Source organism: Pseudopipra pipra, chromosome 6, assembly GCF_036250125.1.
Source record: "Pseudopipra pipra isolate bDixPip1 chromosome 6, bDixPip1.hap1, whole genome shotgun sequence".
Taxonomy (NCBI): Eukaryota; Metazoa; Chordata; class Aves; order Passeriformes; family Pipridae; genus Pseudopipra; species Pseudopipra pipra.
This window is the reverse complement of record NC_087554.1, coordinates 2,627,437-2,640,664: the sequence shown is the minus strand read 5'-3', so window position 1 is coordinate 2,640,664 and position 13,228 is coordinate 2,627,437. Positions and strand designations below refer to the sequence as shown.

At 41.5% G+C, this 13,228-nt stretch overlaps 1 protein-coding gene across 1 annotated transcript; it reads left to right on the top strand.

Annotated features, from left to right (window-relative positions):
- The first annotated feature begins 308 nt into the window (after window positions 1-308).
- LOC135416543 (uncharacterized) lies at window positions 309-9,764 on the top strand. The gene is made up of 5 exons (XM_064659758.1): window positions 309-366; window positions 585-637; window positions 2,322-2,775; window positions 2,985-3,083; window positions 8,382-9,764. Exons 1-5 carry the CDS (start codon window positions 309-311, stop codon window positions 8,474-8,476), a joined length of 759 nt encoding a protein of 252 aa, XP_064515828.1. The 3' UTR covers window positions 8,477-9,764.
- The last annotated feature ends 3,464 nt before the right edge of the window (window positions 9,765-13,228 follow it).

The following is a 13,228-nucleotide window of genomic DNA, read 5'->3' as shown; positions in this document are numbered from 1 at the left end:
GCAAATGTAATTTGATGATTTTTTTGCTGTTTTATGCTCAAAAATTACACTTGAAAACTAGGATCAGCATTATGTTCCTTCACAGACAGTAGTCAGAAGTAAAATTTTCCTTTTCCGAATGGGTTCACAGGGAAAATTTACTAATACCAAGTGATCAGTATGTGGGGAGGAGGCCTGACTAGCTGGCAGTAGGCAATGTGTCACCAGTTAGATGCTGCTGGAAGCTGGTGGTGACTGAAGTAGTCATTCTCCGAGAGCTGACAGTCGTGTAAACCAAGTTCATGCTTCGTTCAACTCTTACTTGACAAATGCCTCGAATTCCAGACTCTGCTGTGGTGGTTGTCACCGACCGAAATGCCTCTCTCAGTAATCTTGCACTGAAATTCAAGACTGAGAGAATTACAGGGACTTAAATGTTCCTTTGCTGCTATACTTGTGGTGTCCCTCCTCTCTACAACTGAAAGCACCCATATGGATTTATAAAGACTCATGGAATTTGAGCTTTAGTTCTACTAGACTTGTGGTAGAGTCTCTCCCTTTATGCTTCTCTGTGTAATTTTTTTTCTCGTGCTTTCTTAATGTAGGCTTACTGGAGATGTTCATGAGACTCCATGGGTTTGCAGGAGCAGGACTCCAAGTGAGCTGTGGGCCAGACTGACAGAAGGATCTGCCTCCAGGCATGGTCTGAGGGAGAAAGGTCTTTCCCTCTGCTATCCTTGCTCATGAAGGGAAATAATCTGCTGCCTCCTTAGTGATTATAGAACCCACCACACACACACCCCCCTTCTTCCTATACTAGGAGGTGACTGAAATGTTAAAGAAAAGCTTAAATTCATTTCTTTCAGCCAGCCCTATGCCTTATCTGTGTGAGGAAATGTGAAACGGCAGCTATAATCCCCTCTCTCCAGGTGTGCATTCACATGAAATGAAATGATGCCATGCAAGTGCATGGCCTCTGCGGGGCTACGGGGAAATCCAGGGGACAGGCCAGAAAAAAAACCCAGGGCCCTTGCAGAAATAACGGAGAACTTACCCTAATACTGTGGGAAATGTTTCAGCAGCAGCAATGTTTGTATTTAAACAGCAGTTTACAAAGTCAGTTCAGCAAATCAAAACTCTAGTCAAAGGAAGGGTTTAGTAAACATTCCTTTTTTATCGGATGTCTGATATTTTGAGATAATTAAAAATAATTTGGAAGAGAACGTGTTGCCAGCGAGCGAAGCCTGTTCAGGAAGACCTACGGTCGGCAGCGAGTCTGAGGGTGTGATTCCTAAAAAGCCCTTTCACACACCCCAGCTCTTTCCCCCTTCCTCTCCCTGTGCCTGGATGCAGCAGTGATTGCAGCACAGCCGAGGCAGGCAGGGCCCCGCTCCTGCTCTCTGTAAAAGCTAAAGTAGTTCCACGTACTTTAATTATGTCAATCCTGATTTACGGTGTCACAACTGAGCTTGTAATCTGGCTCTGAAATAATAAATTGATGCAGACTTGAGTGAAAAAAGGTCTTGTGTAAAATCGGGAAAATGCTTTTGTTAAAGGAGAACGGCGAGATTTTTGTTTTTCATTTCGGTTTGGTTTTTTGATCTCTGGAAAGAAATTGGTTTTTTTTGTTAGATCTATTTGTCACATCAGAGTCAAATGAGAAGAATATACAGTAAATAATATTTTGAGCTTTGTGGAACCAAGTGTGTTGTTTGTACCAGTGAAATGCTTGCCTTTTTCAACATGTCAGGCCACTTCTGATCCACTTGTGTTGGCATCATTATACTGGGGTAGGAAGTAGTCATTTATTTATTCCCTTTTGGCATCCATAGGATTTAGAGATGAGCCATTGCCCTTCTGGATACATAATCCAATTCTGATGCCTTTGTTTTTTCCAGTAAAACATCAATAATTTGATATGCTTCTATTGTCTAAAGCGGTTTTGTCTTGATGAAAGACATTTTAAGTGGGCAGTGTTTCCGAACAAAATTTCTCTTATGTAGCTTGTCATTACGTGTATAATACGTAGGTAAATCTTATCTGTTAAATTAATGAGAATGTGGGGACAAGGAAATATTTTTGATCAGCGGTAACCAAACTCTGAGAACAGGGAGGAAAAAAGATGTGCAAAGAGCTTCAAAATACAGCACGGCATTGTTTGCAAAAAGCCTGCTGTTTCCTTTATGTCTGACTGATCCGTGCCAGAAGCCCTCTTGAATTTCTACAAGAATAGAGCTTCAGATCATCTGCATTCAGTGCCAGAGTCATGGCCCTGGAACCGATAATTGCCTCTGACAGGATTTAATTACCTTCTCCAGGACCTTTTCTCTGTTTGATTGGAGACCACCCCCTGCCTCCGATCAAATCAGACAGTAATAACACGCCGTGGCGCCGGAGCCAATCCCGCGCGCGGCCGGCGCGGTGACCTTGCCGATCCGGCGGCGATTGGCGGCGTTGGGCCTTGGCGGTGGCCGTGGGCAGCCGTCACCGGCCACCGGAGAGCGGGGAGCGGCGTCAGTGCTAATGGAGTCTGTCAGCGTGCAGGGCCCCGGCTGCGCTCGGAGCGTGGTGGAGCAGCCGGGAGCCAGGGCTGCGGAGCTGCCACAAGGCCCCGAGGACGCCCAGGCCCGAGGCCTTCGCGGTGGCCGGCGGCCACTTGGCACCGGCCGACCAGGCCTTACCTGGGCGGTTTCAGGGGAAGTCTTCCCACGCTCTCCCTTGGAAGTAGGCAGGCTGAATTTCCCATGCTGAAGCCCACCAGTGTCTTGTTAGGTGGATGGAGAGCGTCGCTGCTTGGTATGCATCGTGCTGCTCCTCTTCGTAATATTAATTTGACACGTGCAATTACTATGTCCTCATATATCCTCACCATACCCTCATTTTTTTAAGAAAGCAAGCTGCATTCCTGTGGCAGTGGGCTTTTGGAGACCTAATGCTTTTGACGTGAAATAGCAGCAGGACTTAAGAGTGTTGTAGTTTTAAGCAAATTATTTTTTCATTCACAGAAATTAAGCAAAATATTCTGCCTGCACCTGATGTAGCAGCTGGATGTCTTGGTGGCGTTACTGCTCTTAGAGTTCAACTGGCCGGGGTCCAACCAGAAGGTGTGTGGAGCAGCCAGGAGTCAACATATAGTCTTTGTTTTGAACAAAACAGGTTGTTTTGGTTCAAAGTTATATGGTCTTGGTGCAGGTAAAGGGCTTGTCCCTGCTCCAGTGAAGCCAATGGCCACACTCCACGTGGAGCAGGGATGGGTCCAAGCCTATTTAGCGCTGTAACTGCTGCTTTATCTATTTTCACCTCGAAGGGAGACGCAAATGCCAGGTAGCGAAGCGGAGGGTGGGGGTGATTTGATGTCATGGTAACTTCTCCGCCTCTCTGTACAGCTGTACACACAGCCCAGCGCTGCTGCAGGCAGTGCCTCTCCCTCCCAGCACCTCGGGCAGCAGCGGGGGTGCCGACGCCGTTCTTTCCACTGAGACGAGCAGCAGGTACCCTGGTGAGTGCCTTGTCACAGTGTTGCCCATTCCGGCTTGAAAGGCCTACGGGGACAAACAGGAAAAAGGCTCCCAAGCAGCGCTGCAGGAGCAGTGGTACTCAGAGAAGCAGAAGCACAGGAGTATGGGGGAGCTTGTTCACTGCTGTGTTCCATAATCTACCCCTCTGTGCACACGCCCTGTCTTCATTTCGCCAGTTACCCCGTTGTACCCCTTTCCTAAGCTGCCATATAACTGAGCATCCAAGATGTTTCCATAGGCTCTAAACAGGAATAACTGAGATGTAAGGTTCTCCTATCTGAAGGCTAATAAACTTCAATAGGATAGCACTGTTCGGTGAAAATAAGTAAATAAGTTGTGTTTCTACAAGGCAGCAGATAACGATGTGTGTGTGACCGGTCTAACCAAAGGCCAGTTTAGCTGAGAGTTATTTCAGCCTTCTGTGGATGGTGTAGCAACACAGCAGTCTCTGAGGGGAAAGACATTAGAAAGAAAAAGGTGGATGTGTGACTTTTTTTCAAATTTTCTTTCAAACCTCTGCTAGCATCCAGCAAAGCATGCAGACTGCTTCTATAGCCTGAGACACTGCACAAATGCTCCTAACTGTGGTGCCAAAGCTCTTCCCTCTTCTCCAAGCAAAGTACTGAAAGGATCAAATACACAGTGAACTGTTCTGAGCTCAGGTCCCCACAGAAACATGAAGGGAAAATCCACTAACCCTGACTCTGTAAAAGTTTTAATTTCCAGAATGGACAAAAACACTCAATTTTTTCCTTTTTTCTACTAGTAACAGGATAAAACAGAGAGAAAGTGTGTGTGGGTGTTGGGGGAGGGCGGCTGGAATCTGAGGCAAGTAGCATTTTATTTTTTTTCATTTGCCCAGACAGATTCCACTGTGAACATGTAATGGTTTTCACTGAGGCACTGTGTTATTTTAAGGTAAATCTGCTGACTTCAGAATGCATAATCAGCTTCATGATCGTAATAAATTATATCACAGTCATCTCTGGTGGGAAAATGGAAGGAAATGCACAAAGCAAAGAGTGCCAGGACAGCTTGCTGGTTAGGATGCTAGCCTAGAAACCATTTCTTTCTTGTTTTTTTAAGGAAATAATTTCAAAAGCATCTAGGTCAATTAAAAGCTCGCTCTGAAAGCATTGTAGGCACTCAGAATTTAAGTCTCTCCGAAAGATATTTTTGAAAACATTGCTGCAGTTCGGCTCCACAGCTGTAAATTGGGAATTGCGGTACTTCTTGCAAAGGTGATGTGTGAATAAAATATATTTGAAAGAAACTGGAACAAAATAGAAGCTCTCTAAGGAACCTAGGCTAGGCAGACAGCCTGCACAGGCTGTGGTATTGAGAACATTTATTCACTAGCAGTCATGGCTCAGGCAGCTCGGGCATCTATCCCCCCTCCTGGCGGGTTGTTCCCAGCTCCTGCGTTTGCTGCCACAACTGTTTGCACAGCAGTACAGTGAACTTGATCAAGGAACAGGTCCAGCTGGTAAAAGATAAAATATATGCTGACTACATGGCAACACAAACGACTGTGCCAGCCAAAACACTGGTTGGCACGTGGGGCAGAAAGAAGCCTGGGAGAAAGGAGGATGGGAGCTACTTAAGCAACCTGCTATCAAATACAAAATCCCAGGCTATTTTTATTTATTCAGATACCTTAAATGTTAATCTAGAACAGTAAAGCTTTTGCTCCAGTGTGCAAAAAGGGTTGACCGTGGTCTGATGTGACAACTTGAAGATTTTTGTCATTGATTTCTATACAATCAAAACTGGGTCTCTGATTTATATATTAAAAAACAGAAGTAAAATGAAACAAAATTTGTAGCCCATGAAATAGATGATTTAGGAGTCATACTGTCAAGTGTATATTTTATTTTTCTGAAGACTATAATAGAAAACATACAAATGGAATGCTGCCTTTAAAAAAAGAAGACGGCTATAATTTTTTATAACTTTTCCTAGAAGCTTGTATTCTATGTCTTTTCTAGCGTTATTTTTTAATGATCACTGCCTAATTCTGAGATAAATCATTGTTGCATTAGTCTTTTATATCTGAGATAAAGGTACTCATACTTTAGGTTTGTCTTTCCAGGCTTCAGTGGCGGTATACTAAAGATGAATTTCATCTATTCCATGTGACACAGGTTGTTTAACAGGAAAATGTTTTTATTAGAAGAACTGGGTTAAGGGTCCATCTGGAACCAATTGAATTCTCTAATGGCCTAACCCTCTATTTCTAGAGGGAGAGAGGAGAAAAAAGCAGAGAGGAAATTCAGGCTAACAGTGTAGTTCTACAGTGTGAATTTAAGAACTTTCCCCTCTGCTTCCCCCAGCCTCGTGTTCCTGTTCTCTTGCTGTAATTTGCCACATCTTCAGCTTTGTACGTACAGCTATTTCCATGACTTGCTGTAAATTATACTGTTCAAATAACTGCTGTTAAAAGTCATCATCAAAAAAGGATGGGGGAGCACTTAAATAGGGCAAATGAGGGAAGAGTAAATTGTGCTCTGAGAAAGGAAATGAATGTGGGTTTGAGGGAAGCCCAGGGCCTCCTCAAGCCATTGTCACTCGAGGCAGTCATCACTTGAGTCCATATGCCATATAATTACAGGCTCAGTCATAGACTTCGGTGATCACAGCCCTCTTTAGACTACCAAAGTATCACTGCACCTCCCAGGACTGCATGCAAAGGTTTTATCAATATATGGAGTGCTATAAAAGTGGAATACTGCAGCCTGATTCAAAGTCCAGTGATGATCCCAGATATCTTTCTGTTATTCCAAGTGGCTTTTGCTGAGCTGAAAAAGAAAGAAACAAAACAAAATAACTGAAGCCAAAACGTTTGCAATAACATATCTTTAGAAAGGACTTCATGTCAAAAAGGCATTGAGGCAGCAATTTTCCTGATGTTATGTTGTTTATAAACCCAGAATTTAGCCTATTCTCATGTTCAGGCACAATGTTAAGCAATTTCTTTCTCAAATGCACACAGCCTGTAAAACAGCAAATGCTTGCTACTTGTCCACAACAAAAAGGGCTACAGTACATACATTAATATATGCCCTGGGATTCTCAATTTTTTTGGTTGCTCTGCTTCTTATCACTGCTTTTATCTCTGCTGTTTTAGCAGCATAAAATGTCTTTGTCCAAACCGCCTTAAAATTTTGTTAGTAAGTGATACAGAAAAAAAGTCTCCCAAAAGAAAATACTTTTCCTCTTTCAAGTTGACCATTGCAAACATTTTATTTCTAAGTCACGTTGCATTATTAACTCATATCAGGGGGGACTGATAGCAAAATGCAGTAAAAGAACATAATGTTGTTAATAGAAATAAAGAACTGTGAAGTCTGAAGCTGTGAGTTTTGTGTAGCTCGTGCTTCTTATCACCACATCTCCGGCAGAAACAGTATATATAGGGTATAGCATGGTTAGAGGGAATGAACATAAAAAGTGTTGATTGTAAAATATTGGTGAATGTATTCACGTATGTGTTTGGGGAGGAGAGGACTGTGCAGTTCACTCCTAACCCCATCTGCCTAAGTGTGCTGCACAGTTATTTGAAAAACCTTACAAAAAAGATAAAATCCTAAGTGCAAGGAGCCTCAAAATGCATCCATATTGAGAAACTGTAGCCAACTGATTATTCCACTGGCAAAATGGAAATTTCAAGTTGCATAGACAGCTAATTGTGGCCTGCCTATGGAATGACAGGTCTATAATTTTTAGTTTTGTGCACATTCAAAGCCAGTCACCTTGACACTTAACAGTCCATTATCTGCCGGCCACCGACCATATGATGATATTCAAAGAGTGACAGGTCTTTTCCATTACAGAATGATAAAATGCACTATGCTTTATTTGGATAAAGCTGTCTTCACAGACAGCACAAACCAAGTGCTTATCTGATCCTTGCACACAAAAATGACACTGGGACACCTTTTGCTCCACAGGGTTAACCTGGGTGTTTTTTCTGTCACTGTTCTTTAGGGATAAAGGTGAGTGAAATGAGTGAAATTGGTAACCCCAGTATTGTTTTCTAAAACGACAGACAAGCTGGCATTCATATCTATGATTTCTTTCAGTATTAAATAAGACAGATTGCAGGAAGCATTGGGACACAGGTCATGCAACTACATGATTCATAATCTAGGGAGAAATGTTTGGGTTTTTATAAAAGAGATTGTTGTGTTTTCAGCATGAATACAGAGTGAGGTCAAGAAACATGTCCCAGGATACTTTCTATCAAATAACAAAAAAACAACAAACCACCACAAATCAGACTGAGACCTGGCATTTGATTCAAACTTAGACAAGGGGCTGGATGCAGCCAGGGACTCTTCTGCACCTTCCCTGGACGTGGTAAATGTGTCTGTGGCTCTGTCCCTGGCCTGCAGAAAGAGGCTGAGACTTGGGGACTATTTCTCTCTGTAGGAAAAACACAGCTTGAGGAGCAGACAGTGCTTGGACGTTGTTCTTCTGGTTAGGGTGTTTCCAGCCCCAGCATCTCTTCCCTGTATAATCCAGGGAGGGCAGGGAAGTGGTGCTTCTGAACAAAACCTCCAGCCACAGTGGACAGAGGGAGTCTCTTCCTTCTCCCTTGCTGTGCAGGGAAAGCCATACCTTCAACTACTACAAATAATATGAGTACAGGAGCTTGCAGTTTTCTGGAGCCTAATGGGAGATGGGCCCCCTTGAAAGTCATGAACTCTGTTCTGGCCTCAGCGCCAGTTTCTGTGCCAAACCTTTCCCAGAGAATTTTATTTATTTATTTATTTCTAAATGTCAGTTTTTACTTGGGAATTTTGAATGTGCCTTTTGAATAACTATTTTTAAACTATTTTTGAAGTTTTAAGAAGAGTCAGCGTTGTTTGTCTTTGCCAGCAGGGCCTGTTCCAGCTCCCAGGGACATTAGTGGAAAGATGCTCACTGATTCCTTGTGTGCTGGAGAAAGGGCTGTAGGAGTAACCATGCAGGGATAAGTTTTTGCAACACATCAACAGTTAATTCTGAAGCGATCTTAAAATGATAAAAATCCTGTGAATCGCAAGTTTGCAAAGCAATATTCTTGAGAACCTGAAGTGAGCAACAGCGACTCCTGACACCAGAAAAAATGGTTTGTGGATTTTCCAAATGATACACAGCTGCCATTTGGGCGTTAAGTGCTATTCTTTTAGGTCCTTGCTTATTCAGTAATGAGTGATGATAAAACTACAATTTTTTTGTGCTTTTTTTTTTGCCTATAAGCAATGTACTTTGTATACAAACCTTCTATCTTCTCATATGTACAGTATAGTACAAGTATTTATAGGTCTGTAGAAAAGGCTAATGAACAGAGCATACTCTGAAGAGAACAGTCATGAGACTTCATTTGTTCCCTACATGCTGCAATAATACTAATACACCTTTTACTCCACAGAATGGCTTGTACTTGGGGAATTGTGTTTCATCCAATTTTCTTGCAAATAATGAACAAGTTCCCCCAGGTTTATTGGCACTGTCTTGTGCACACTTTTTTGGTGTAAATTATTTATTCTACTAATTTAACAGCAAACAGTCCAGGATAGTGAGCTTAGTGAGGCAATTTCATACATATTGGTTGTAGGTTAATTATTTAGGGATTGAGATATCTCTGGTAATGCCAAATAAGTACAGACCTAATCAGAGAAAGCACTTGAATGTGTCTAGGTTTTCCAAATCTCAGATCATGCAACCACTACTCGATGGTCATTAAGTTTGGTGTTTTATTGCAAAAAAACACAAATGTGTTTTGAGATAACACACAAGTTAACCCTTAGAGTTCCCACCACTTCCCAGGAGATAGACTCTTTGGTCCCTATGAGCCAGCTAATCAGAATGTTCAGATCCACATATTCTGTTATTCTGGAAATGGAGATGGTTAAGGATGTTTTTGGATATGTGGCTTGTGGGATAGCTTAAATATTTGGAGGCTGTAGAAATGTGAATGCTGAAGAATCAACAGATAAATCATATTTAGGACTACAATAATACCTCTTCTGCTGATTTTTTTTTATAAAGGTGGTGTGCAGACACACAGCAGAGATAGCTTAACTGCTATAATTGTCACTGCTTTATTTTTATAGAGAGGTTTTGGTGCTAATCATTTGAAAAACATGAAACATCTCAAGTCCTGTGTAGCATCACTATCCAGTGTCAGTTTAATGGGTACTGTGTAATTTTTTTAAATCAATGAGGAAAACATTTTATCAGTGTGAGGGTTTTTTTCAGCTGACATGCAATAAATTGGGTGATTCATTCAAGTGCAGTATAAGCTCTGAGTAGAGCCTGGGAAGACAAAGTATGAAAAGCAGAGTGAAGAGAAATCTGTGAGCAGTTCTTGGTGTGGATAATATGTTGATGTTGATGCATAGTTGTTTCTATTCTGCCATCTTTATTTCTACAGTAAAATTACTGCTCCAAGCTCTGCTGTGCCTGACTCCTTAAACAGCACTCAAAGCAGCCCTGTGAAAGGGCAAGAAACTCTTTATCTTATGACCATGTTCTAGCACCTCTTCAGTAGCAGTTTGGAGGTGTTTTATTTTTTAAGATCCCCAATGGAATCTTAAAATGCTATGCAGGCCGTTTGTTTTGATAGGCTTTGTTTTTATTTTCTCTTTATGTTTGTTTTGGGGTGTTTTGGTTTTGTTTGTGTTTAATCCACATGTGGGTTCTTTTTTAATGTTAAATTTAAAACAAGCTGCAGACGTTTGGGAAGATCTGAGATGATCTCTTTTTTTTTTTTTTTTTTCCCAAGGCAGTTAATTTCTCAGTTTTAGGTCAGCCTTCATAGAAGTGTTTGTTCCCTTACAGATGAGCTCTACCTCCTGTTTTGCTGGAGGAATAAGTAGTTCAGTGCAAAGCAGAGGATTCCTAGGTTTTCCAGTGTAGAGAGTAGAGGATATGATGGTAAAAGCATGCTTGTTTGCATTGGTGAAGGGAGGTACTGAAGTGCTCTGCACTAATTGCATTTTCTTCAGCACAAAAGCCTTTGTGCCAGATGTGTTGCACTGGTAAGAGAGATGAGTGACTGAAGCCAGATCATTAACAAAAGCTGGATAGGATGGAGTCACTTAACAGCAGAATGAGGGAAGCCCCATCCATTGCCATCCTGCTTGCCAGAATTTCAAGAGTGCAACTAAATGTGTTTCCCAATTCATGTTCAGTCCATCTGAGATGCATCCTAACAATGTATTATTATCTCTATTTCACTTTGCAAAAATAAATGCAGTCCTTCAAGGGGGAATGAAAAGCTGAGGTGCATCAGCTCCTCTCTGGCAGGAAGATATGCTAATTCCTAAACTGTCCAGGTGCTGTGGGATTTTCGTGTTCATAAGGGGAGAGCTAACATAACTCATGATTAGTGGAAGAACATAAGAGAACCTTGGATGGTGTTTTAATGATGGAATGTGTCAGGAAAGCAAGGAGGAGACCTAATGAACTGCTTCTGAAAAGATGTTTAAAAAGGTGGGTGTTCAGGTCCATTCAAAGTTCTAGGGAGCTGTGGGGTGGAATAAGGAGATACTTCCAGCCATCAGCTTAGAGATCATTCAGCCACTTCTATTTGATGGAACCATGGAAACTAAAAATCAAAAACATGAAAGGAAGACTGTAATAGTTGGAAGAGTACATAAGAAATCTTGGCAAAACTATGAATAAAGCATATACAGCTGTGTTAAGAAAAATATTTAACTCAATTTTAAATGCCATGAGTCATTAGGATGTGTTAAAAGGCAAAATAAAGCATGGTATGTTTTTCCAGCAAAAATGAAGAGGGAAAGTTGAATCTCATTTTATTGTAAAAAGTTTTAATTACAGGAATATGCTGCACTTTTTCTTAGATGCTACCCCTGTGCTCTTAAGTCCATCAGCTTAGAATTCTGCGATTACATATGGAAATTCAGATAATCAAAGGCTTCAGAATAGGGTGAATATGGGAGGGGCTGGAAGGGTTATGTGGAGGATTTGGAGCAATTGGACATGTGCTAGTTCTTATCTTAGAACCTTATTTTGTTAAGGTGCCCATGACAAGTAAGAAAAATTACTTTTTCCATGATTCCAGAATTATATGACCTGGTAGTCTGGAAGAAAAGAAAGAATCTCATAATATTTGGCTTCTGTGGACTATTCATGCAGTGAAGCTATTTTTTTTCCTAAAGAGTTGAGGATGTGTAGGAAGCTGAGCCGTGCACTGAGGAACAGTGCATCTAGTCTGTGCTAGCAGTCTGGCCAGTGAGTGACCACAACAAAAGAAAGACTCAACTTTGTAAAATGAATGATTCTTTGACTGTGATAAACCTCTTGCACATTCAGCACGAGGAAGAAAAACAGATATGGACTTAGAGAGCAGTGATGGATTGGTCTTTAAAAGAGTGCTAGTTTGGGGGAAAAAAATAAATATTTCTTTTACTAACTTAGATGGGGACACTTTAGCTAGTCCAGTGTTTAAGGTTGTACCTGTAACACACATCTTAGAGCTCTGTAAAGAGCTACCTGAAACAGAGGTAAACAAGCAATCCAGGTACTGAAGACAATCAGGTTTCTAATAGTAAGGAACTTATTTATCCTGTTTAAGAAAACATTGGGTTTGAATTCCTTGGCTTTTCTTTCCTGCTTACACATTTTAAATCGTCAGTGCAGCCTGCAGTGAAATTAATGGTTACAGAGGTGTCATTTTGTTGGTTGTGATGCTGCTTCTGGGTAAGTATTGAGTAAATAAATCCCGGATCCCTCTCTGCCAGGTTCCTTGCTTTTGCTTTGCTGATCTGAGCTGAGATGCACTTGCTGTAATATGACATGAGATCCAGCACTGTATTTCTGCCGACAGACTCCAAGTTCTCCCTTCTCTTACTGGCATTGACATGAATTTCTGCAGAGAGAATACTGTGGACAGCACAGCAGTAAGGATTTTAATCCTTTTCATTATAAAACTCAACGAAAATCTTCAGAAACTCAACATACCTCGTCTGCCAGGCTTTGTGCAGTAATTGCTTTTGTATTTCTGCTGAGACACAGTTCTTCAACAGAGTGCAAACCAGGAGGAATGACTGTAGAGGAAGTGTGATGCTTTTCATTGTAGTTCCAAGCTGTTTCCCAGTTTACTTTCTGGCATATCTAATGGCATGGAGACAAAACTCACAGCCCATCTGCATGAAAAGGAGGGCACAGGGCTGATTTGGATGCACTCAAACTGATCAGAGAAACTTGAAATAAGGGCACCTGACAGATTCAGGGGGTTCTGGGTGGAACAAAACATTTAGAAGTCTCAAGAGAATAACACATGGTCTTTCAATGACATGTCTTTCAATGAGTTCTCTCATTTTCACATTGTTCTTTAGTGTGAAATGGTTAACAGAGATTCCACCTGCCTGTTCCACAAGTAGGTCAGCATTTGATAACTGCATTAAAATTGGCCTTTCCTAAATCCTCTCTCTCACTGTAATCCTTCCTGTCCCTCTCAATTTCCCCATGTTCTAATGCCCCATCATGGAGAAAATGTTGAGTCTTTTTTCAGATTATTTCCAAATTCTCACGTGCAATGGAGCTGTTTTGTTTGGATCACATTTCTTCCCCAAAAGCTCCTGAAGATAGACATCACAGATACGATGCCATATGAGAAAGAAGGTTTTGTTATGCTCATGCAAAATGCCACCTCTTTTTCTATTGTTCTGAAGAAAACCCCAAAACAACCAAAACAAAAAAAAAACTCAAAGTGT

Excerpts from the sequence above, each read along its gene's own strand:
- LOC135416543 (XM_064659758.1), top strand. The coding sequence starts at position 309 with ATGCCTCGAATTCCAGACTCTGCTGTGGTGGTTGTCACCGACCGAAAT. Across the intron at positions 2,776-2,984 it reads ATGGAGAGCGTCGCTGCTTG|AAATTAAGCAAAATATTCTG; the intron begins GTATGCATCGTG and ends TTTCATTCACAG. Across the intron at positions 3,084-8,381 it reads GGCCGGGGTCCAACCAGAAG|GGCCTGTTCCAGCTCCCAGG; the intron begins GTGTGTGGAGCA and ends CTTTGCCAGCAG.